The 26435-nt window shown below is 39.3% G+C and overlaps 1 protein-coding gene and 1 pseudogene across 5 annotated transcripts in view; both read left to right on the forward strand.

Moving 5' to 3' along the window:
• APAF1 (apoptotic peptidase activating factor 1) overlaps positions 1-26435 on the forward strand; it is a 92855-nt gene that overhangs the window by 115 nt on the left and 66305 nt on the right. For 3 of the 5 annotated variants that reach the window (XM_036865661.1, XM_036865665.1, XM_036865666.1), the window contains exons 1-7: positions 251-430; positions 4704-4877; positions 5010-5196; positions 5858-6055; positions 22434-22617; positions 24731-24843; positions 24935-25066. In XM_036865661.1, coding sequence (XP_036721556.1) covers positions 4740-4877; positions 5010-5196; positions 5858-6055; positions 22434-22617; positions 24731-24843; positions 24935-25066 — 952 coding nt within the window. In that variant the 5' untranslated portion in view covers positions 251-430; positions 4704-4739. Of the gene's footprint in view, positions 1-44; positions 169-250; positions 431-4703; positions 4878-5009; positions 5197-5857; positions 6056-22433; positions 22618-24730; positions 24844-24934; positions 25067-26435 lie in introns of those variants that run through there. The other 2 variants (XM_036865662.1, XM_036865664.1) reach the window with 2 other exon arrangements.
• On the forward strand, positions 11330-11443 carry LOC118902982 (annotated as a pseudogene).

Genomic DNA, 26435 nt, shown 5'->3' on the forward strand with positions numbered 1-26435 from the left:
CCGAAGCGCGCGCGGCGACGGCCGCCTGGAGGGGTTCCGGGTGTGTTTATTTGCATGCGCGGGCCCGCGTCGTCCCAGCGGGGCGGACTGGCGGGTTTTGACTGCTCTACGGTCCTGAGGCGGAGAGGCTGGCTTTATTCCTGGGCAGAAGGGGTGAGGGAGCCGGAGGTGAGGCGTCTGGGCTGTCAGTGACCCGCGAGGACTTGAAGTAGACGGGGCGGCGTCCGGAGTGGCTCCGGGCTCCCGCCCGGGTGCAGCTGCAGCGGGAGGGAAGGAACGACAGTCCGAGTGGCCCTCCTTCCTTTGTGTCTGGGTTGGAATACTCACCTCGGCGCCCCGGGACTGCGTGGGCCGCCTGCGGGGGTGACGCCTCCTCCGCAGGTCGGAGGTTCCCGGGGGTCTTCAGGTGCCCCCCGCTGCTGAGGCCCAGGTGAGACACCTGTGAGGCCCCGACCTGCCCCCGGGCTGTGGCCCGAGCCCCGAATTTCCTTTCGGAAGTCCCGTTGCCTCCACTCACCCCTACCTTGATTTTCCGGTCTGTCCCTGCAGGGCTTCTCTTCCCAGTGAAGACCCAGGTGCGAAGGTTTGGGTAACTTGGCGCCTCGCTTTTCTCCCCGAACCCGGTTCTTCGGAGGTTCAGTAGTCGATTTTAGAGACTGAGAATTCTGGGTCAAGGAATAATTATTAATCATTCTGATACTGTACCAGGAAGTGAAATTATCTAAAGAGGAAATGGTCAACTATTACGGTTTTCCTGGATGAAATTGTCCTTTATATTTCACAAGCCTGGAGAGTCCTGACTTTACATGGTTTACGTGGTTACGAAAGGTGGGACACTGAGAATTTGTTCAGAATATCTAAATGTGTGCAGTTAAAAAACGTATAAAACTTAACGTCTTTAGTTTTAATAGGGCTAGGTAAAGTTGGAAACTAGTTTCAGGTGGTCAGAGTGTGTCTATTGCCTTAGCTATTGGACAAAAGCTAAAAAGTTCATTTTTGTTTTGTCAAATAGAGTTTTATTACTGAAAAATTAAGGGACGTTTTATGTTTTAATATGATTTTTAAAAATTAATTTATTATTTATTTTTGGTTGCGTTGGGTCTTTGTTGCTGTGCGCGGGCTTCTCATTGCGGTGGCTTCTCTTGTGGAACATGGGCTGGGTAGTTGTGGCTCACGAGCTCTAGAGCGCAGGCTCAGTAGTTGCGGCGCACGGACTTAGTTGCTTCGCGGCATGTGGGATTCCCCCCGGACCAGGGCTCGAACCCGTGTCCCCTGCATCGGCAGGGGGTTCTTAACTACTGCACCACCAGGGAAGCCCGGGACGTTTTATGTTTAACTTGAGATCATAAAAACATTAACATTTAAAAATGACCATAGCCTTGATCCTAACCATAATTTTTTCTTTTATCAATCAGTTTCATGCCAGTACTGGGCATTTTGTGAACCTTGACAAACATAGGCAAATGCTCTATTTACCTGTGTTTGAAAGTGACACATTTGGTGGTACTTTTTATAGTCATTATTGATTATTGGTTAATGAAGCTTAATGAGTATTGCTCCTCTTCTGTGTGCTCAAAATTACTTGTGCTTATCTCTTGGCGCTTAGTACATCACATTCTAATTATCTGTATTTTACTCTCCTACCAGATTGTGAATTCCTTCAGGGATATGATTTAATCTCTGTAGATTCAGGGCCCTGACACATAGGAGGGGCTCAAATGTTTATTGAATGAGCATATAAATAAACACATTTAGACACTCACTGTATTACATTGGATAAATTGTTTAAAAACTTGCAAATGTTCTGATCTGGGTTTTATACCGATTGAAAAATTTGCATCATATTTGAAATAAAGTCGGTAGGAACTTAGAGTATTATACTGTGAAGAATATTATTCCTTGTGTCCTCCTAGTCTAAGAAATGACATCAAAGGATATTTTCTGTTGCTTTGTCATAGTTAGCAGCTCAGCTGAAAAATTAGTGGAGTAAGCACATGAGAAATGTGTTTACCAATGAAGACCTACCAGCTGACACCCATCTTGAGTGAGAACTAATACTCAATACCAAGAATGCTCTATTTAGTCTTAATGATGGTAAAGAAATCAAGTAGTTTATAAATATTAGGACTTTAGTATGACCATTGTTTATAAAATCTTAACTTAAAGGAAGTTTTAAAATTGTACAAATGATAATGTGTATTGAAAAAAAATTAAGACAGTATAGAAAACAAGAAAAAAGAACAGGGGAAAATTTCCCCCAAATCTTGCTACTTGGAAGTAACCCAAACATTTTGTTGAACAGACTTCTAAACATCTCTCCATGCATTTATATGAGACCAACACATATTTTGTGCTATACATGGTATCATATTTAAATTTTTTTCAATCAGTGATGTGTCATGAGCACCTTTCCATGTCACTACATGGAGATGTCTTATTTTAAATGGCTGTATAATATTCCATCTTATGTACATACTCTAATTTTTAAAATCCATACTCCAAATGATGGGCATTTAGGTTGTTTTAATATTTTTATCTTACCTAAACACTCTCTATTAACCCTTTTTGTGGATATTTTTGCATACATATATGAATATCTCTCTGAGGTAAATACCTAGAAGTGGAATTTCTGGGTTAAAGAGAATGCTTAAACACATCTTACCTTATATAGCCTTCCAGAAAAGTTGCATCCACTTTATACTTTCCTCAGGTATCTTAAAAGAATACCCATTACACTTCCAAAACTATGTTGAATAATAGTGGTGAGAGTGGGCAACCTTGTCTTGTTCCTGATCTTAGTGGAAATAGTTTCAGTTTTTCACCATTGAGGACAATGTTGGCTGTGGGTTTGTCATATATGGCCCAGAGATAAACCCACGCACATATGGTCACCTTATCTTTGATAAAGGAGGCAAGCATATACAGTGGAGAAAAGACAGCCTCTTCAATAAGTGGTGCTGGGAAAATTGGACAGGTACATGTAAAAGTATGAAATTAGAACACTCCCTGACACCACACACAAAAATAAACTCAAAATGGATTAAAGACCTAAGTGTAAGGCCAGACACTATCAAACTCTTAGAGGAAAACATAGGCAGAACACTCTATGACATAAATCACAGCAAGATCCTTTTTGACCCAGCTCCTAGAGAAATGGAAATAAAAACACAAATAAACAAATGGGACCTAATGAAACTTAAAAGCTTTTGCACAGCAGAGGAAACCATAAACAAGACCAAAAGACAACCCTCAGAATGGGAGAAAATATTTGCAAATGAAGCAACTGACAAAGGATTAATCTCCAAGATTTACAAGCAGCTCATGCAGCTCAATAACAAAAAAACAAACAACCCAATCCAAAAATGGGCAGAAGACCTAAACAGACATTTCTCCAAAGAAGATATACAGATTGCCAACACACACATGAAAGAATGTTCAACATCATTAATCATTAGAGAAATGCAAATCAAAACTACAATGAGATATCATCTCACACCGGTCAGAATGGCCATCATCAAAAAATCTACAAACAATAAATGCTGGAGAGGGTGTGGAGGAAAGGGAGCCCTCTTGCACTGTTGGTGGGAATGTAAATTGATACAGCCACTATGGAGAACAGTATGGAGGTTCCTTAAAAAACTAAAAATAGAACTACCATATGACCCAGCAATCCCACTACTGGGCATATACCCTGAGAAAACCATAATTCAAAAAGAGTCATGTACCAAAATGTTCATTGCAGCTCTATTTACAATAGCCAGGACATGGAAGCAACCTAAGTGTCCATCATCGGATGAATGGATAAAGAAGATGTGGCACATATATACAATGGAATATTACTCAGCCATAAAAAGAAATGAAATGGAGGTATTTGTAATGAGGTGGATGGAGTTAGAGTCTGTCATACAGAGTGAAGTAAGTCAGAAAGAGAAAAACAAATACAGTATGCTAACACATATATATGGAATCTAAGGAAAAAAAAAAAAGGTCATGAAGAACCTAGTGGCAAGACAGTAATAAAGACACAGACCTACTAGAGAATGGACTTGATATGGGGAGGGGGAGGGGTGAGATGTGACAGGGTGAGAGAGTGTCATGGACATATATACACTACCAGATGTAAAATAGATAGCTAGTGGGAAGCAGCTGCATAGCACAGGGAGATCAGCTCGGTGCTTTGTGACCACCTAGAGGGGTGGGATAGGGAGGGAGGGAGGGAGGGAGATGCAAGAGGGAAGAGATATGGGAACATATGTATATGTATAACTGATTCACTTTGTTATAAAGCAGAAACTAACACACCACTGTAAAGCAATTATACTTCAATAAAGATGTTTAAAAAAAAATACCCATTACCTCACGCCTTTGAAAGCATTAGATTTTGTTTATTTAAAAAAAATCTTTGCATGTCTGGCTGATGAAAGTCCAGTGGGGAAAGCCAGGACGTAGATGAAGCCCAGGGGAGGACAGAGTGACCGGCGGTGCAGACAGCCTGCTCGTTTTCTTTTCGGCGTCCCCCTTCTGTCCTCCTTTCTGTGGGCGGACATGTAGGAGAGTTTAAATAAACTCTGTTTAAATAAATAGGAAAAAAAAAATCTTTGCAAAAGAAGTCTTATTTTCTTTACATTTTTTCATTACCAGTGAGGTTATATATCTTTTCATGTCTTTATTGGCTTGACAAATATTTTGATGTTTGCCTGTAGCTCATGGTTGACAGAGAAGGAAAAATTTGAGGGAGGATGGATGCAAAAGCTCGAAATTGTTTGCTTCAACATAGAGAAGCCCTGGAAAGGGACATCAAAACATCCTACATCATGGATCACATGATTAGTAATGGAGTTTTAACAGTGTCGGAGGAGGAAAAAGTAAAAAATGAGGTAAAGCCCTCTGAGGCAGTCTATGCTTTCTTAAAAATTTTTAGAATTTATTTCAAAACTTGTACCGGTCTCCACTAATTTATGTTACAAATATATTCTTTGTAGTATACTAAACTACTTTTTTTTTTTTAGCCCACCCAACGGCAACGAGCAGCTATGCTAATTAAAACGATACTTGAAAAAGATAATTATTCCTATATATCATTCTACAATGCTCTGCTACATGAAGGGTATAAAGATCTTGCCTACCTTCTCCATGGTGGCATTCCTGTCATCTCTTCTTCCAATGGCAAAGATTCAGTTGGAATAACTTCATATGGTTTGTATCCATGATACTTTCTATCATAAAGGCTCCGTTGCTGCAGTTTTGTCTTATTGTAGATGAAATCTGCTAGAGAGACTGATCAGTTCACTGAATCATGCATGTGAAAAAATTATCGTTTTCCAATTCAAATATTTTTATTTGCATCTATGTTACCTCTCTCATTTCCTTGCCCAGTGAACTATCTACTGCTGAGGTAATCATATACATACCATAATTTTTAGAGATAATAGGGCAATTTATAGACCTTTATTTAAGTTCTTCAGTTTTGTGTTTATCAAGTTCAAGCATAGGAAAGAATAAGAATCTTTAGAAATCTGTGTTCTTGAAAGCAATTCCATATTCTTTCCTTTACACTCTCTTCTCAGTCTTTAGTATGAGAAAAAGATTGGAGAGTCAGGGAGGAATAGGGTGAGTAAGGGCAGATGCAGATGGAGATTTTCATTGTCTTTCGTCATCTTGAGAGGTATATGTTTGCTTTCGTTCTGGGTGTTCTGAGAAATCAAAGTTGAAGTTAATATGCTAGCCACATTTTCTTACTTCTCTTGGAAATTCTGAGGCTGAGACCTCAGCCTTGCTCTCTTTGGTTTTTATGGTATTACTTGAGTAACCATTTCAGAGTTCTCTTCATTCATGCTTGTTTTGTTTTGGATTTCAGTAAGGACAGTCCTGTGTGAAGGTGGAGTACCACAGAGGCCCGTTGTTTTTGTTACTAGGAAGAAGCTAGTGAATGCAATTCAGCAGAAGCTCTTCAAACTGAGTGGTGAACCGGGATGGGTCACCATATATGGAATGGCAGGTTGTGGGAAGTCCGTATTAGCTGCAGAAGCTGTTCGAGATCATTCTGTCTTAGAAGGTAAGTTTTGATTACCATTGCTGGCTAAGAAGATATTGTTTAGGCATTGCATTAGTTTCCTGTTGCTGCTGTAACAAATTACCAAAACTTTTGGGGGCTTAAAACAACACAAATTTATTATCTTGAAGTTCTGGAGGCCAGAAGACAAAAATAGCTCTTACTGGGCTAAAATCCAAGTGTCAGCGGTGCTTAGCTCCTTTTGGAGGCTCTAGGGAGAATCCTTTTCCTTGCATTTCCCAGCTTCTAGAGGTGGCCTGCATTCCTTGACTCATGGTCCATTTCCCCATTTTCAAAGCTGGCAGTGCATAGCATCTTCAAATCTTTCTCTGTTCTCTGGTCTTTGCTTCCGTCATCACATCTCCTCCCCTGACTTTCTTGCCTCCCTCTTACAGGGGCCCTTGTGATTACATGGGGCCCACTGGATAATCCAGGATAATCTCATCTCAAAATCCTTAATTTAATCGCATTTACAAAGTCCCTTTTGCTGTGTAAGGTGACATATTTACAAGTTCTGTGGAATAGGATGTGGAGATCATTGGCCGGTGGAGGGGGAGTGGGGTGGGGGGGACATTTTTCTGCCTACCACAGGTGATTGAATTTGAATTTTATTTTCTACCCTGCCTGTCACAATCAGGCTTGACTAGCCAGGCCAATAAATTCATGTGTTATCAGATGGCACTTATTATCAATGGAATGAAGCTAGTTCCTTTGTATCTTAATAATTGGGGGAATTGTAGGGTTGACAAAGTATCTTGAAAGGTTGTCCAGCTTGTATCCCTGACTTTCAACAGTACCAGACTTACAGCTTCCTGTCAGTTGAGTGTCTGTTTTGGCACAGAGTGCTGTAGGGAAGGAGATTGTTGGAAAGTCGGTTCCAGTAAGGACCATCCCAGTGGGAGATTCTCCCATGTATTTGACATCTGTGTTAAATAAACTATTAATTCCATTTCCGCAGTTAATTCTATCAGTTACTTATCTTTAAAAATAAAAATCTTTAGTAACTTGTTTATCTTATGTGTAATCTCAAGAAAAAGAAAAATTGGGAGTTGACTCTAACAACCAATGGGTTTTTGCAGGCAGGCTTTATAGATTCATTTGACGTCTGGCAACTGATTTTCCTTGCTTCAGATATTCATGTATTCAATAAATGCTTGAGAACCTATTATGGATCTTGGCACTGTTTTGGGGCAAAAGGGATTCAAAAAGAAGCCTGTGCATCTAAGGAGTTTACTTATGGTCTGGTAGGGGAGGCAGACATATAAACAAATTACGTCATGTGTGATAAACTGAACAGTAGAAACAAGTATAATGTACAGAGTTAGAACAAAGGAAGGAAGCTTTCTGTCTGGGGCAAGAAAATGAACAAGACAGGCTTCCTGAAATGACATTTTAGCTGGAGTTTGAAGGAAGAATAGAAAGAAGTTTGCAAGGCCGACTAGGCAAGGATGGGAGCGTAGAGAAGGTGGGAAGGGTGTTGGGTAGTTACTGGAGTGGGGAAGGACATATGGTGCAGAAGAGGGTTTAGGACATTTGGCAGGTGTACTGTTGACCCTAATGAGTCTGGTAGGTTCTCAGGGTATTCCCTATCAGGAATATTATATATTATATAGCTTCCTCAGTCTTTGGTTGCCTCCATCCATTAGTGAGTTCTGGGGAACTTAAAAAGATAGTTCCTGGCTTCTAGTGCTTAATAACTTTTTTTTGTTTACAATATATAATCACCAATTAAGATAGTTTATGACAAGATGATAAAATGAATAGAATAAATAGTAAGCACCTGAGAGATTTAGAAAGATGGAGGCTAGGGCACATCTATTGTACACACCTGGTTTTAGTTAATACTTAAGAGCCCTTGTTAACAGTATTGATCATACTCTTGTCAGAAGTAGGCCTAATTCCTAAGCCCTGGTTTTTCTCCCTTGTCATTGTAGAGAAGTTTCATGAGACTCAGAGCCATGCACATTTCAGGGCTAAGGATTTATTTATTTATTCACTTTTTTTTTTTTCCTCCTCTCCTGCAAAGTTGATCACCAAGGATATTTCGGGATAAAATTGGTTTAAATTTCTTTAGTGTGAAGAAATGGTCTTCCTTTCAATATAGTGATGAATTTCCTTTAAACTGTGTATTTATAATATACCAATTTATAGGATTAAAATGTGCTCTTTAAATCAGTTTAAATCGCTCTATATTATTGGGGTGAATTTTCAATTTTAGAGGTTAAAATTGACCAACAACTTACAGAATTAATTAGCCAGGAATCATATTGTATAAATTGTGGTCTTGGAATAGATTTTCACCACTTTGTTTTGAGAAAATGCCAGAGATACTAGCAATTGTCCAGTGCATAATGAGCTTAATTCGTATCCCTTATAAGCTTTTGTGAGATCTCAAGTACAGAAGATTGAGTAAATCATATTTAGTTTACAGCCCATTATCCTGTTAGGTCTGTCTAAGACTTAGCTTCTTGCTGTGTTCATTTCCTTTTAAAAATTTCCCATTCTCATTTCCCTCCTCTAAAGGAACACACACTCCTCCTGTGTGTTTCCTTTACACAACTACAACACTGCTTCATTTCTGACACCAGATGTGTGAGTTTTCCACACATCCAGCAATTCTTCAACACGAACTGGGTGTCCTATGATTTAACTCACTTCTGAAACTGTCTACCTGGAGATAGCATCAGATCCCATAGGTTAAGTGTTCAGTCCTACAAGACTGCCCCCTAACCCCTTCATATGCCAATTGCCAGTCCAGGTTGTTTGTTACCTGTGCTTCTGACAACTATACTTATTAGATTACTGGTTTATTATACAAGGATAAAACTCTGGAACAGCCAGATGGAAGAGATGCATGGGGCACGGTATGTGTGAAGGGGTGTATCACTCTTCCTACCTCTCCTCGTGTTCAGCAGCCCAGATGCTCTGTGAATCTCGCCCTTTTGGTTTTTTTATGGAGTCTTCATTCATTACGTAGGTATGATTGATTAAATCATTTGTGATTGAACTCAATCTCCAGCCACTCACTCCCCTCTCCTCTGGAGGTCTGGAGGGTGGGGCTGAAAGTACCAACTCTGATCAAGGGGTTGGTTCCCCTGGTAACCAGCCCCCATCCTTAGGTTATCTAGGGGCTTTTCAGAAATCACTTTATTAACAGAAACTCAGGTGTGGTTAAAAGGTGCTTGTTATATGAGTAATGTAAGACACCGGTTCACTTTTATACCCTGGAGCTATTTCAGGAACCAGGAACAAAACTAAGTAGTATCACAAAAGATGCCCCTAAGGCTCTTCTTATATGGGAAATTACAAGGATCTTAGAGCTGTGTGCCAGGAACAGTGATGAAAACCAAATACATATTTAGTCACAGAATCACACCTCCCCACAGGTGATCTTTCTAATGTATTTATTGTATATTCTTTGTAAATGTATGTGTAATCTATGTTTTCTTGTAAAATGTTTATGTTTATATGTAAATATTTTAAATTTGCATAAATGTTAAAGTGTTAATTATTTTCTTCTGTTTCTTATCTCACTTGACACTGTTTTTAAGATTTATCCTTGTTGTATGTACATATTATTTGTTACACCTGATTGCTACCCTCCATGGAGTACCTCCAGTACATTTTTTTTTTTTTTTTAAGTGAATGGTTTATTTATTTATTTATTTATTTTTGGCTGCACGCGGGCTTTTCTCTAGCTGAGGTGAGTGGGGGCTACTCTTCCTTGTGGTGCGTGGGCTTCAGTAGTTGTGGCTCGCAGCTCTAGAGCGCAGACTCAGTAGTTGTGACGCACGGGCTTTGTTGCTCTGCGGCATGTGGGATCTTCCTGGACCATGGCTCGAACCCGTGTCCCCTGCATTGGCAGGCGGATTCTTAACCACTGCAGCACCAGGAAGCCCCCTCCAATACATTTTATTGTTCATTCCCTAGTTAATAGATATGTAGATTGTCTCCAACTCTTTGCTGCCCCAGCAAAGCTCGGTTGAACTTTTACAGAAATGATAAATTCTTGAGTATATGTAGCTAGGACCAGAATCACTAAGTTACAGGATATATAAATATCAAATTTGATTGCCCTCTAATCTGTGCATTCCCATCAATAGCATGTGAGGGCTCCTATATCCTCACTTCTTTAGTGACACTAGGTATCATCCAGCTTTGTAATTTTTGCCAGGCCAGCAGGTGTAAAGTGATATCTTTTAATTTGCATTTCTCTGATAACTTGAGTTTGACCATTTCTTCATAAGCTTTTTAGGCTTTTGGGTTTCCTTGTTTATAAATTTTGTTGATAACATTTGGGTTTTTCCATTTTGTTGCTTTTTAGGAGTTTCTTATATATTCTAGATAGTAGAGCTTGTTGCTTTTAGACTTTGTAAATACTTTCTCCTTATATTATCTGTATTAACTTTGTCCTGGATGTCCTTGATAGAAATCTTTAATTCTGATGTAGTCAAATTAATTTTTTTGCCTTCTAATTTGTGCTTCCTGAATTTTCTTAAGTAGTCCTACTGTAGTCTTACCATTCATATTTAGCTTTTTTTAAAAATAAATTTATTTATTTTATTTTTGGCTGCGTTGGGTCTTGGTTCCTGCACGCAGGCTTTCTCTAGTTGTGGCGAGCGGGGGCTACTCTTCGTTGCCGTGCGCAGGCTTCTCACTGCAGTGGCTTCTCTTGTTGCAGAGCACGGGCTCTAGGCGTGTGGGCTTCAGTAGTTGTGGCACGTGGGCTCTAGAGCGCAGGCTCAGTAGTTGTGGCTCACAGACTTAGTTGCTCCGCGGCATGTGGAATCGTCCCGGACCAGGGCTCGAACCCGTGTCCCCTGCATTGGCAGGCAGAGTCTTAACCACTGTGCCACCAGGGAAGCCCCATATTTAGCTTTTTAATCTATTTGGAGTCTGCTTTTGTATATCCACTAGTTCAAGAGTAGATACTTTCCTAAAGAAAAATTTTTTTTTTTTTGGCCGTGCTGTGTGGCATGCAGGATCTTAGTTCCCTGACCAGGGATTGAACCCGTGCCCCATGCAGTGGAAGCGTGGAGTCTTAACCACTGAACTGCCAGGGAAGTCCCCCTAAAGATGAATTTTAATCTCTGGAGTTCACTTCCATTCTAAAATATAGGAATATTAGATTTTTGCTGTTTAATTTTAGTATAAAACCTTTTTTTTTCTTTTGAAAGTGTGGGTAACTATGGGTTACAAACTTCATTAAAACTGTATTCCTACAGAAATTTTGTTATCTTAGGACGGTGTTTGGTGTAAATTAAAGAATACTATTAAGTGCTTGCTTCGGCAGCACATATGCTAAAATTGGAATGATACAGAGAAGATTAGCATGGCCCCTAATCCTTGCGCAAGGATGACATGCAAATTCGTGAAGCGTTCCGTATTTTTTTTTCATGCCGAGGCTTTTTGTTCTTTTTTTGATTAATATTTATGGAAGGATTCTTGGAATAAAATAAATCACATACCTACAAAAAAAAAAAAAAATACTATTAAGTTCTTAACTACTTATGCCTATACATTTTTAGGAAACCCACTTTCCTTTTGAAAGTTCAACCCTTTATTTATTTATTTATTTATTTAGGGAAATTATAAAGAGTTGATGTATTTTTAAACCATTCATACAATTTTATTTACGTGCTGAGTTTTTAAAGTATGAAAAGTTTTCTCCAGAGGCTGTCTCCCTCTTTGCTTCCTTCTTTCCTAAGATTTCCTTGATGCTATTAGATTATTAATTGCTACCTGCATAAACCTCATGTGAAAGTAGGAGGGGTTAATTTTCTCTGAATAAAGTTTCTCTGAATGAAATTATAGGTACAAGCCTCATTCAAGGCTAAATTGCTCCCTCTTGTGCCCATAGTCAAGATGTTTAGATTCTTTCTGAAATGTGAAATTAATGCTCCTGTATTTAACTGTCTTATTGTGATGGTAGGAGATTTGCAGATCAGTTGGTCTTTTGGTCTGTTTGTCTTTCTTTTTAAAGCTAATACTGTTTTATTTTTCTTGTGTATGTTAATAATGCCCTAATTTAGTTTTTCTATAATGTTCTATCAATATCTCAATTTTAATAGTAATCTTTATTTATTTATTTTTTAATTTATATTTAGTTTTGGCTGTGTTGGGTCCTCGTTTCTGTGCGAGGGCTTTCTCTAGTTGCGGCAAGTGGGGGCCACTCTTCATCGCGGTGCGCGGGCCACTCACTGTCTCGGTCTCTCTTGTTGCGGAGCACAGGCTCCAGACGCGCAGGCTCAGCAGTTGTGGCTCACGGGCCCAGTCACTCCGCGGCATGTGGGATCCTCCCAGACCAGGGCTCGAACCCATGTCCCCCGCATTAGCAGACAGACTCTCAACCACTGTGCCACCCGGGAAACCCCCTAATTTAGTTTTAAATTTAGGAGAGAAAGACCTTTGATACTGTAGATAATAGATACTTAAATTTATTTTTATTTTTATTTATTTATTTTTTTAATTTTTCAATTTTGTTTTATTTATTTCTTTAGACAGCAGGTTCTTATTAGTCATCAATTTTATACACATCAGTGTATGCATGTCAATCCCAATCACCCAGTTCATCACACCACCATCCCCACCCACCCCGCGGCTTTCCCCCCTTGGTGTCCATACGTTTGTTCTCTACGTCTGTGTCTCAACTTCTGCCCTGCATACCGGTTCATCTGTACCATTTTTCTAGGTTCCACGTACATGCGTTAATATACGATATTTGTTTTTCTCTTTCTGACTTACTTCACTCTGGATGACAGTCTCTAGATCCATCCACGTCTCAACAAATGACTCAATTTCGTTCCTTTTTATGGCTGAGTAATATTCCATTGTATATATGTACCACACCTTCTTTATCCATTCGTCTGTCGATGAGGATTTAGGTTGCTTCCATGACCTGGCTATTGTAAATAGTGCTGCAGTGAACATTGGGGTACATGTGTCTTTTTAAAATATGGTTTTCTCTGGGTATATGCCCAGTAGTGGGATTGCTGGGTCATATGGTAATTCTATTTTTAGTTTTTTAAGGAACCTCCATACTGTTCTCCATAGTGGCTGTATCAATTTACATTCCCACCAGCAGTGCAAGAGGGTTCCCTTTTCTCCACACCCTCTCCAGCATTTGTTGTTTGTAGATTTTCTGATGATGCTCATTCTAACTGGGGTGAGGTGATACCTCATTGTAGTTTTGATTTGCATTTCTCTAATAATTAGTGATGCTGAGCAGCTTTTCATGTGCTTCTTGGCCATCTGTATGTCTTCTTTGGAGAAATGTCTATTTAGGTCTTCTGCCCATTTTTGGATTGGGATGTTTGTTTCTTTAATATTGAGCTGCATGCGCTGTTTATATATTTTGGAGATTAATCCTTTGTCCATTGATTCGTTTGCAAATATTTTCTCCCATTCTGAGGGTCGTCTTTTCGTCTTGTTTATGGTTTCCTTTGCTGTGCAAAAGCTTTGAAGTTTCATTAGGTCCCATTTGTTTATCTTTTTTTATTTCCATTACTCTAGGAGGTGGATCAAAAAAGATCTTGCTGTGATTTATGTCAAAGAGTGTTCTTCCTATGTTTTCCTCTAAGAGTTTTATAGCTCCGGTCTTACATTTAGGTCTCTAATCTATTTTGAGTTTATTTTTGTGTATGGTGTTAAGGAGTGTTCTAATTTCATTCTTTTACATGTAGCTGTCTAGTTTTCCCAGCACTACTTATTGAAGAGACTGTCTTTTCTCCATTGTATATCCTTGCCTCCTTTGTCATAGATTAGTTGACCATAGGCACATGGGTTTATCTCTGGGCTTTCTATCATGTTCCATTGATCTATATTTCTGTTTTTGTGCCAGTACCATATTGTCTTGATTACTGTAGCTTTGTAGTATAGTCTGAAGTCAGGGAGTCTGATTCCTCCAGCTCCGGTTTTTTCCCTCAAGACTGCTTTGGCTATTCGGGGTCTTTTGTGTCTCCATACAGATTTTAAGAATTTTTGTTCTAGTTCTGTAAAAAATGCCATTGGTAATTTGAGAGGGATTGCACTGAATCTGTAGATTGCTTTGGGTAGTATAGTCATTTTCACAATATTGATTCTTCCAATCTAAGAACATGGTATATCTCTCCATCTGCTGCTATCATCTTTAATTTCTTTCATCAGTGTCTTATAGTTTTCTGTATACAGGTCTTTTGTCTCCCTAGGTAGGTTTATTCCTAGGTATTTTATTCTTTTTGTTGCAGTGGTAAATGGAGTGTTTCCTTAATTTCTGTTTCAGATTTTTCATCATTAGTGTATAGGAATGAAAGAGATTTCTGTGCGTTAATTTTGTATCCTGCAACTTTACCAAATTCATTGATTAGCTCTAGTAGTTTTCTGATGGTATTTTTAGGATTCTCTATGTATAGTATCATGTCATCTGCAAACAGTGACAGTTTTACTTCTTCTTTTCTAATTTGTATTCCTTTATTTCTTTTTCTTCTTTGATTGCCGTGGCTAGGACTTCCAAAACTATGTTGAATAATAGTGGTGAGAGTGGACATCCTTGTCTTGTTCCTGATCTTAGAGGAAATGCTTTCAGTTTTTCACCATTGAGAATGATGTTTGCTGTGCGTTTGTCGTATATGGCCTTTATTATGTTGAGGTAGGCTCCCTCTATGCCCACTTTCTGGAGAGTTTTTATCATAAATGGGTGTTGAATTTTGTCAAAAGCTTTTTCTGCATCTATTGAGATGATCATATGGTTTTTATTCTTCAATTTGTTAATATGGTGTATCACATTGATTGATTTGCATATATTGAAGAATCCTTGCATTGCTGGGATAAATCCCACTTGATCATGGTGTGTGATCCTTTTAATGTGTTGTTGGATTCTGTGTGCTAGTATTTTGTTGAGGATTTTTGCGTCTATATTCATCAGTGATATTGGTCTGTAATTTTCTTTTTTTGTAGTATCTTTGTCTGGTTTTGGTAGCAGGGTGATGGTGGCCTCATAGAATGAGTGTGGGAGTGTTCCTTCCTCTGCAGTTTTTTGGAAGAGTTGTAGAAGGATGGGTGTTAGCTCTTCTCTAAATGTTTGATAGAATTCACCTGTGAAGCCATCTGGTCCTGGACTTTTGTTTGTTGGAAGATTTTTAATCACAGTTTCAATTTCATTACTTGTGATTGGTCTGTTCATATTTTCTATTTCTTCCTGGTTCAGTCTTGGAAGGTTATACTTTTGTAAGAATTTGTCCATTTCTTCCAGGTTGTCCATTTTATTGGCATAGAGTTGCTTGTAGTAGTCTCTTAGGATGCTCTGTATTTCTGCAGTGTCTGTTGTTCTCCTTTTTCATTTCTAATTTTATTGATTTGAGTCCTCTCCCTCTTTTTCTTGATGAGTCTGGCTAATGGTTTATCAATTTTGTTTATCTTCTCAAAGAACCAGCTTTTATTTTATTGATCTTTGCTATTGTTTTCTTTGTTTCTATTTCATTTATTTCTGCTCTGATATTTTTTATTACTTTCCTACTGCTAACTTTGGGTTTTATTTGTTTTTCTTTCTCTAGTTCCTTTAGGTGTAAGGTTAGATTGTTTATTTGAGATTTTTCTTGTTTCTTGAGGTAAGCTTGTATAGCTATAAACTTCCCTCTTAGAACTGCTGTTGCTGCGTCCCATAGGTTTTGGGTCGTTGTGTTTTCATTGTCATTTGTTTCTAGGTATTTTTTGATTTCCTCTTTGATTTCTTCAGTGATCTTTTGGTTATTTAGTAACATATTGTTTAGCCTCCATGTGTTTGTGTTTTTTACGGTTTTTTCCGTGTAATTGATTTCTAATCTCATAGCGTTGTGGTCAGAAAAGATGCTTGATATGATTTCAGTTTTCTTAAATTTACTGAGGCTTGATTTGTGGCCCAAGATGTGATCTATCTTGGAGAATGTTCCGTGCACACTTGAGAAGAAAGTGTAATCTGCTGTTTTTGGATGGAATGTCCTGTAAATATCAATTAAAACTCTCTGGTCTATTGTGTCATTTAAAGCTTCTGTTTCCTTATTTATTTTCATTTTGGATGATCTGTCCATTGGTGTAAGTGAGGTGTTAAAGTCCCTCACTGTTGTTGTGTTACTGTCGATTTCCTCTTTTATACCTGTTAGCAGTTGCCTTATGTATTGAGGTGCTCCTATGTTGGGTGCATATATATTTATAATTGTTATATCTTCTTCTTGGATTGATCCCTTGATCAATATGTAGTGTCCTTCTTTGTCTCTTGTAACATTCTTTATTTTAAAGTCTATTTTATCTGATATGAGTATTGCGACTCCAGCTTTCTTTTGATTTCCATTTACATGGAATATCTTTTTCCATCCCCTCACTTTCAGTCTGTATGTGTCCCTAGGTCTGAAGTGGGTCTCTTGTAGACAGCATATATACAGTTCTTGTTTTTATGTCCATTCAGCAAGCCTGTGTCTTTTGGTTGGAGCATTTAATCCTTCACGTTTAAGGTAATTATCGATATGTATCTTCCTGTGACCATTTTCTTGATTGTTTTCAGTTTGTTATTGTAGGTCCTTTCCTTCTCTTGTGTTTCCCACTTAGAGAAGCTCCTTTAGCATTTGTTGTAGAGCTGGTTTGGTGGTGCTGAATTCTCTTAGCTTTTTCTTGTCTGTAAAGCTTTTGATTTATCTGTCTAATCTGAATGAGATCCTTGCCGGGTAGAGTAATCTTGGTTGTAGGTTCTTCCCTTTCATCACTTTAAGTATATCATGCCACTCCCTTCTGGCTTGTAGAGTTTCTGCTGAGAAATCAGCTGTTAACCTTGTGGTAGTTCCCCTGTATGTTATTTGTTGTTTTTCCCTTACTGCTTTCAATAATTTTTCTTTGTCTTTAATTTTTGCCAATTTGATTACTGTGTGTCTTGGCGTGTTTCTCCTTGGGTTTACCCTGTATGGGACTCGCTGCACTTCCTGGACTTGGGTGGCTATTTCCTTTCCCATGTTAGGGAAGTTTTCGACTATCATCTCTTCAAATATTTTCTCTGGTCCTTTCTCTCTCTCTTCTCCTTCTGGGACCCCTATAATGCGAATGTTGTTGCATTTAATGTTGTCCCAGAGGTCTCTTAGGCTGTCTTCATTTCTTTTCATTCTTTTTTCTTTAGTCTGTTCTGCAGCAGTGAATTCCACCATTCTGTCTTCCAGGTCACTTATCCGTTCTTCTGCCTCAGTTATTCTGCTACTGGTTCCTTCTAGTGTATTTTTCATTTCAGTTATTGTATTGTTCATCTCTGTTTGTTTGTTCTTTAGTTTTTCTAGGTCTTTGTTAAACATTTCTTGCATCTTCTTGATCTTTGCCTCCATTCTTTTTCCGAGGTCCTGGATCATCTTCACTATCATTATTCTGAATTCTTTTTCTGGAATGTTGCTTATCTCTACTTCATTTAGTTGTTTTTCTGGGGTTTTATCTTGTTCCTTCATCTGGTACATAGCCCTCTGCCTTTTCATCTTGTCTGTCTTTCTGTGAATGTGGTTTTTGTCCCAGAGGCTGCAGGATTGTAGTTCTTTTTGCTTCTGCTGTCTACCCTCTGGTGGATGAGGCTATCTAAGAGGCTTGTGTAAGTTTCCTGATGGGAGGGACCTGTGGTGGGTAGAGCTGGGTATTGCTGTGGTGGGCAGAGCTCAGTAAAACTTTAATCCGCTTGTCTGCTGATGAGTGGGGCTGGGTTCCCTCCCTGTTGGTTGTTTGGCCTGAGGCAACCCAACACTGGAGCCTACCTGGGCTCTTTGGTGGGGCTAATGGCAGACTCTGGGAGGGCTCACGCCAAGGATTACTTCTGAGAACTTCTGCTACCAGTGTCCTTGTCCCCGTGGTGAGCCACAGCCCCCCCCCACCTCTGCAGGAGACCCTCCAACACTAGCAGGTAGGTCTGGTTCAGTCTCCCCTGGGGTCACTGCTCCTTCCCCTGGGTCCTGATGCGCACACTACTTTGTGTGTGACCTCCAAGAGTGGAGTCTCTGTTTCCCCTAGTCCTGTCGACGTCCTGCAATCAAATCCCACTAGGCTTCAAAGTCTCATTCTCTAGGAATTCCTCCTCCCGTTGCCGGACCCCCAGGTTGGGAAGCCTGACGTGGGGCTCAGAACCTTCACTCCAGTGGGTGGACTTCCGTGGTGTAAGTGTTCTCCAGTCTGTGAGTCATCCACCCAGCAGTTATGGGATTTGATTTTACTGTGATTGCGCCCCTCCTACCGTCTCATTGTGGCTTCTCCTTTGTCTTTGGATGTGGGGTATCTATTTTGGTGAGTTCCAGTGTCTTCCTGTCAATGATTGTCCAGCAGCTAGTTGTGATTATGGTGTTCTCACAAGAGGGAGTGAGAGCACGTCCTTCTACTCCGCCATCTTGGTTCCTCTCTTGATACTTAAATTTAAATCTGAAGAATTCATTAGCTAGTTGTATCAGGATACTTTCTTTGCCTTGTCTTTAATCCTGGGATGACTTTAGAAAATCTTAAATAGAAAGTGCAAATTAAAAAAAAAACACTTTAGGAGCAACAGGTAGTTTAAAACTGTGTTTTTAACATAACAGTCATAGTTATCTTCATTTAAAAAGAAGTAAAGTTCTTTCCATTTGCCCTTCTGTTCTTTCTCCTAAATTTGTCACCAGAAGTAGTCATGGTTAACAGTTTAGAGTGAGTTTTTCCAAACTTTTTCCTGTGCATTTACAATCATGTACACACACAGAACATAGCTGTAAAACTAAGCGAAGCCTCAGGGATTTAGTGTTTCATAACTGTTGACTCAAGCTGAAGCAAGCCTAGAGAACTTCAGGAAACTTTCAGGAATGAAGAGTAGGATTTGTTGTTTACCTTCTTCTAAGACATTGGCAGTGGTAATCAAACCATGCGTCACAGCCTTGCCTTACCTCACTTACTGCAGAGTTCTATCTCTTCTGGTCATTTGTGTTTTAAAAAAATATTTGTTTATTTATTTTGGCTGTGCTGGGTCTTTGTTGCGGCATGCGGGCTTCTTAGTTGTGGCATGCATGTGGGCTCTAGTTCCCCAACCAGGGATTGAACCCAGGCCCTCTGCATTGGGAGCACGGGGTCTTACCCACTGGACCACCAGGGAAGTCCCTGGTCATTTGTTATCTTTTAGATTCTCTTGTAGTTACTACTCAGTTCATTGCCAAATTCTGATCTAGGTCCCCTCCCCTCATTCCCAAGCCTTTGCTATACCTTCTAGACTCCTCTGTGATCAGGAAACTCCTCTGTATCATCAGCCCTTCTTAGAATATTTGCCTCCTTGCCTTATGTGAAACTGGGCAGTTCCTTGAGGATACCACCTTCTCCATAGCCTCCTTCAGTGGTGTGGCAACTTTTTCCCCTTTCTATTCCATATATTTCAGCACCAGGAAATGGGTGGATGCTGTCCTTGCTCTCTGTTGCCTCATCCAGGCCATTAATACTTCCTTCTCCAGCTAAATTCTTTGTCCTTTGAGGTTCATTTTTCTAATCTTTCCCTGTTATGTTATTGCCCTCTCATTCATTGATGATTGGAGTTCTTAGTTATAAATTTAAGGCCTTCTCCTGTTGGCACTCTTAGTAATTTTGATATCTATGTGGATGCGTCATCCAAAACCTTGGCCTCTCAGTTTCTTGACTTCTTTATCTGCAGTGACCATTTTCTTCACTCCCCTTCAGCCATATAATTCACTGATCACAGGCTGGATCCTGGCCCATGGCATTACCAGAAACGATACCAGTTTTGAAATCTTGATGTTAAACATTCTATACCACTCTTTGCCTACCTCCATCTATTCTAATTTTCAAGTTCACTACTGTTTTCTGATCTGTCAGGGCTTCTCCCTTAATTCCCTAATATCCTCACTGTTTATCCCATCAGCCCCCTCTTAGGTTTGGGCCTAGATTTTTATTGCCCATTATTTAATTGCTCCTCAGCACATATTCTTTGCTCTTTAGTTCTCTCCTTATCTTGGGTGAAAGCTGATTCCTTCTCTATTGCTAGGAGATGGAATAGGTATTCCTCTTGCTCCCCATTGCTTCATCCAGACGTTACTTCCTTTCTCCTTGCTGAAGAAATCACCCAACTGAGTTCCAATTTAAATTCATGATCATAAACCTTGGCAATTTTACTAGGTTCATTTAGTGGATGTGTAACCATTGCACTGGGGTTTGTAGGGTGTAATCAGAAAACAGCTTTACTCTTCCCTCATTGCCTGTTCTAAACTCTTCTCTGGGACTGATTCTTTCCCTGGCCTTGTACAGGTTCAGAGTATCCAGGTCATTTCACTCATTAAAGTGTCAAGTCCTGGGAATTCCCTGGCGGTCCAGTGGTTAAGACTTGGGCTTTCACTGCTGTGGACCCGAATTCGATCCCTGGTCGGGGAGCTGAGATACCACAAGCTGTGTGGTGTGGCCAAAAAAAAAAAAAAAAAAAAAAGTCAAGTTCTATTTAATTCGTTAAATTTCACTTATATGTATATAATGTTCTCCTCTTCCTTAGTTGGGCCTGCCTTAGGCTTTGGAAGCCTGCAGTGGAAGAAAAGATTAAGATGAACATGGCAGGTTGTTTCCGGTTTTTTCCTGTTGTAGACAGTGCTGCGGGAATATCCTGTGGAGGCAGAATAGTTTAGAAGTGGAGCATTGACACTAGATGTTTGAATCCCAGCTCTGGGATTCAACTTTTCTGTACCTCAGTTTCCTCATCCATAAAATGGGGATGATAATGGTATCTGCTTGATAGTCAACTCTGAGGATTAAATGTAGATTAATATGTAGAACTCTTAGGAAAGTGTTCAATAAATGTCTGTCATAAAGAGATCTTTGTGCATATATACAAATATTTCTTTTAGATGATTACATTTTTAAAATAATGATTTCTTTTTGTACTTAATTATTTGTGAATGCCAGTAAATAAGTTGCCCTTTGGTGTAGTAAAACTCATTTATCTTTGTATCTATTTTTTGCTTTTTCTTATACATTTATGATGATATAATATAAATCTTTATGGTTAATGCCACTGGTCTGATCTAATGCTGCTGTTCCCCATATTTTATTTATTTATTTTAAAATTTTTATTCATTTTTTTTTGGCTGCATTTGGTCTTCGTTGCTGCGCGCGGGCTCTTTGGTTGTGGCGAGCGGGGGCTACTCTTCATTGGGGTGTGCGGGCTTCTCGTTGCAGTGGCTTCTCTTGTTGCAGAGCACAGGCTCTAGGTGCACGGGCTTCAATAGTTGTGGCACGCGGGCTTCAGTAGTTGTGGCGTGCAGGCTCAGTAGTTGTGGCGCACGGGCTTAGTTGCTCTGTGGCATATGGGATCTTCCCGGACCAGGGCTCAAACCCCTGTCCCCTGCATTGGCAGGTGGATTCTTAACCACTGCACCACCAGGGAAGTCCCTCCCCATATTTTATACATAGGGACCCCTCTTGCTTTTTTTTGTATCTATATAGAGCTGATTAAGTATAGTCTATGAAAGCTTAAGATTTTTGGTTCCGATAATATGTATGTAAAAATATGTATTTTAAGATATGCTATATGCTATAGCTTGATTAACAAAAATGATGATGACACTTGACAGTAACTGTAATAATAATGTCTGTTCTTATATAATGCTTACTAGTTCAAAGCTTAATATTTGTAAGGTGCTCTCAGATCCATATCACTAATAATCCTGTCTGTTATAACCCTTTACATTTAGCATAGCAAAATCACGTATTTTATATTATTAATTTCTCACAGTAACTCTGAAATGGGGGTAAACAGTCTTATTCTGGTATAATAAATGAGACAGGTTATTTGCTAAAGATATAATAGCTAGTAAGCAGTAGAGCCAGACTTGAACCTAACTTCTTACTTTTAAGTCACTGTATGGGAACCATAATGAGTGACTTATGTGTTCCTGGACATGAGTGGTTCTCAGAGGTGATTTAGCCCCTCAGGGGACATGTGACAGAGTTTAGAGACATTTTTGGTTGTCGTAACTAGGGAGGGAAAATGCTACTAGCATCTAGTGGATAGAGGCCAGGGAGGCTGTTAAACATCCTATGATGCACAGGACAGTCCCTCACAACAAAGAATTATCTGGCCCAAAATGTGCAGAGTGCTTATGTTGGGAAACTGTTGTACAGTGATCATTGATGACATAAGACAAAGATTGTGAAATTTTGTTTGGTAAGATTTTACTAGTAAGCAGCAGATTAACTCCATACTTCAGTTTCTTCACATCTTCAACTTTTCTTAGACTTGGGCTATAAAGCTCAATAGTAACCCTACAAGCAACATATATACTCTGAGTCAAGAGAAGTTTGAAGATGTGATGAGATTGAAGATTGGAACAAATCTTTCCTCCTCTTTCAAAGGAGGACAGCTGTTCAAAGGCCTTAAATTTATTATTCTTTTCCTCACCAGTTTGTTTCCCAGGGGGTGTGCATTGGGTTTCAGTTGGGAAACAAGACAAATCTGGGCTTCTGATGAAACTGCAGAATCTTTGCACACGGTTGGATCAGGATGAGAATTTCTCCCAGAGGCTTCCACTTAATATTGAAGAGGCTAAAGACCGTCTCCGCATTCTGATGCTGCGCAAACATCCAAGGTACAGATGGTCATACTTACTTGATGTATGAAGTCCCAGTGAGACTTAACTACCGACATCTTGAGAACATCATAGCCTTTTCTTGCTGTTGGGTAGAGGGTCTAAGAAAGAACCATTGCTTTCCTGCTCTTCCTCTCTGCCACTGGCCTTTGCATCGTACCTGCCAGTTCTCTCTTGTGTACCATTGTAGGCTCAGCTCGGTGCTTTGTGACCACCTAGAGGGGTGGGATAGGGAGGGTGGGAGGGAGGGAGACGCAAGAGGGAAGAGATATGGGAACATATGTATATGTATAACTGATTCACTTTGTTACAAAGCAGAAACTAACACATCATTGTAAAGCAATTATACTCCAATAAAGATGTTAAAAAAAAAATTTCTTAAGTAGGTGAGTTGGTGAATGGTCTTTGTTAAAAGATGCAGACTTTTTACCTTGAATACATTATTTCTAATAGATTAACACAGAAAAAGAGACAGAATAAATGCAGGCAACTTGTAAAAGACTGAGTCAGGAAGGATTATTTATTTAAAGGGACCCTTCTGCTGTGTTCTCTTAGTTTTTGGGTATACATGTAACTCTTCTACTTCCAAGTACTTTAAGAGTTTGTTTTGTTTATTTCAATAATTAATTAATTTATTAAATAAATGCCATTATAATTATGTGCCAGGCACTGTTGTCAGCTATATCACAGTTTTCATTAGCCAAAGGGAGACAGCAACTTAGTTGCTATCTTTGTTAAGAGTTAAGGGATTTAGTCAACAATTTGATTTCTGCGACCTAGCAGCTATTTTATTTGTTCATTTAACCAACATTGAGTGTTGTGCCAGGTTCTGGGTCAAGTGCTACAAGTCCAAAGATTAATAAAGCATTCCTTGTGAGTATAACAGTAAATTGGGTGAGAATTAGGTAATGGCTCTGAATTTTTTTTATTGCCCCCATGCACCTGATGATGCTGTATACTTTCATGTGTAGTAGTGGCTGAATATGGCAGTGCTTCCCAAATTGGTGAGGGGATTCATATCAGAATATTGGGTGAGAGGAATAACTTTTGGAAAAAGCCTCCTAGTGATTATGATGTATACTCACTACGGAGGGCAAGCTCCCTTCTCTCTGGCTTCTTTCTTTTCCAGAACCCTCTGTTATCTCCCCCTCTCTGTGATAGTCACTAGTATCCATTTACCTGGAGAAATGGGATTGAGACCACTAACCACTTCCTCTTTTCTTGCTCAGTAACTTCTCCTTAGTTCTACTTTCTTTGCAAAAATAAAGATGATTCCTGTTTAGGAAAATATTGTAACCACTCTCAGGTGTATCAGACCATGGCATATAAAGTCATTTTGTTTCTCTCTCAGCATCATTTCGGTTTATGTTTTTGTAATTTTCCAACCTGTGTATATTCCTAGAGTCTTTTTTTGTAGTGTACAGAAGTAGTGTGCCATTCAGGTAATAACGCTAGTGTATAATTATGCTGTCAGGTTTTAGTTGTATTATTTTCTCCATTTGTTCTGGCGAGTTTAAAAAAGTTTTATGGAGGGACTTACTAAGAATTAGCACACAGATTCTTTGTCATTATGCATAAACAAATTGATTTCTTGGATGGAAAAAAAGCCAACTAGTGTGCCAAGTGAAAAATAATATTATTTGCTGGTGCATTCGATTAGGTTGGAACATATGAAATTGCCAGTTTTGTAGGTAAAATGGTCAAATATTGTCATTGTTCTGTGATGCTTTCTAATGCTAACCTAAGCCCAGTTCTTGCTTGGTTTGGGTACTTAAAGACTGAATTGGAAAAATCTCATTACTTGGATAGTTCTTTTTAGGCACTAGGAGGCTTATTTCTAATACTTATAAAGTATACACAGTTCTCCTTTTATAAGTCCTTTAACTTTAATATGCAGTAATTTGGGGTGGAAGGAAGGGAAAGTCTCTAATTTTCTTTTCCTTATCGGTATATTGTGAAAGGGATACCAAAGAAAAGAGAAAGAACCATGAAATAGACATCTATTTTTTTTTTAATTTTGTAAATTTTAAAAAAACACTGGTGGCATTCTCTTTTTTAAAGGAAGTTTAAAGTAAATGTCATTAGTGACTGAATACAGTTTTTTCTTATTAAGGTCTCTGTTGATCTTGGATGATGTTTGGGATCCTTGGGTGTTAAAAGCTTTTGACAATCAGTGTCAGATTCTTCTTACAACCAGAGACAAGAGTGTTACAGATTCAGTAACGGGTAAGGATTATTAATTTGCTTTTTATAATAATTCAGTTACATTTAAATATGTGGCATACCAAATTGCTTACTATGTCTTGTGATTTCACAGGTCCTAAATATGAAGTCCCTGTGGAGAGTGGTTTACGAAAAGAAAAAGGACTTGAAATTTTATCCCTTTTTGTTAATATGAAGAAAGCAGATTTGCCAGAACAAGCTCACAGTATTATAAAAGAATGTAAAGGTATAGTTATTTATTTTGTGTATGAGGGGGTTAAGATATTAATTTACCCTTTTGTAAGTTAAGCTAATGAACATAACAATTTAACACATGAACATCCAAAAACTTTACTAGAATATTTAGTATTTTAGGTTTTTCTCTGATACCCTACATGGATAGTGATATTTTGGTATTCATTCTTTAGTTAAAATAATATTTAACAAACACCCATAATATGTTACAAAAGGGGTAAGATGAAGACATGACCTCTCTTGTCAAAGAATAAAAAATATAGTGAGAGTCACAGTTTTAAATTTTTTTGGTTGGGATTTTATTTTTTTATTTTTTATTTTTTGGCCGTGCTGCGTGGCTTTTGGGATCTTAGTTCTCTAACCAGGGATTGAATTTGGGCCACCGCAATGAAAGCATGGAGTCTTAACCACTGGACTGCCAGGGAATTCCCTGGTTGGGATTTTATAAAAATAATGTTCTAATTTGATAAGTAAAAACTGGTGCTGTCTTCTTAATTTGCATTTTTAAATAGTGAAGTTAAACTTTTTACTTGTTTATTGAATATTGCCTTTTAAGAAATTATCCTGGAATTCCCTGGTGGCGCAGTAGTTAAGAATCCATCTGCCAATGCAGGGGACACGGGTTCGAACCCTGGTGTGGAAAGATTCCACATGCCACGTAGCAACTAAGCCCGCGCGCCACAACTACTGAGCCTGCGCTCTGTAGCCTGCGAGCCACAACTACTGAGCCCGTGTGCCACAACTATTGAAGCCTGTGCCCCTAGAGCCTGTGCTCCACAAGAGAAGCCACCACAATGAGAAGCCCGCACACCACAACGAAGAGTAGCCCCTGCTCGATGCAACTAGAGAAAAGCCTGTGCACAGCAACGAAGACCCAATGCAGCCAAAAATAAATAAATAAATTTATTAAAAAAGAAAAAAAAAGAAATTATCCTTGAGTCACTTTTGTGATATAAGTATTTTTCATTGATTTTTTTTTTTTTTTTTTATTTTTTTTTATTTTTTTGGCTGTGCTGGGTCTTCGGTTCGTGCGAGGGCTCTCTCCAGTTGCGGCAAGTGGGGGCCACTCTTCATCGCGGTGCGGGGACCGCTCTTCATCGCGGTGCGCGGGCCTTTCACTATCGCGGCCCCTCCCGTTGCGGGGCACAGGCTCCAGACGCGCAGGCTCAGTCGTTGTGGCTCACGGGCCCAGCTGCTCCGTGGCATGTGGGATCTTCCCAGACCAGGGCTCGAACCCGTGTGCCCTGCATTAGCAGGCAGATTCTCAACCACTGCGCCACCAGGGAAGCCCCCATTGATTTTTTTGACACTCTAACTATGGAAACTATTAGCCTTTTGTCATATTTTTTCCAACTGTTTTT

This window comes from Balaenoptera musculus, chromosome 10 (genome assembly GCF_009873245.2).
Source record: "Balaenoptera musculus isolate JJ_BM4_2016_0621 chromosome 10, mBalMus1.pri.v3, whole genome shotgun sequence".
In the NCBI taxonomy this organism is placed as follows: Eukaryota; Metazoa; Chordata; class Mammalia; order Artiodactyla; family Balaenopteridae; genus Balaenoptera; species Balaenoptera musculus.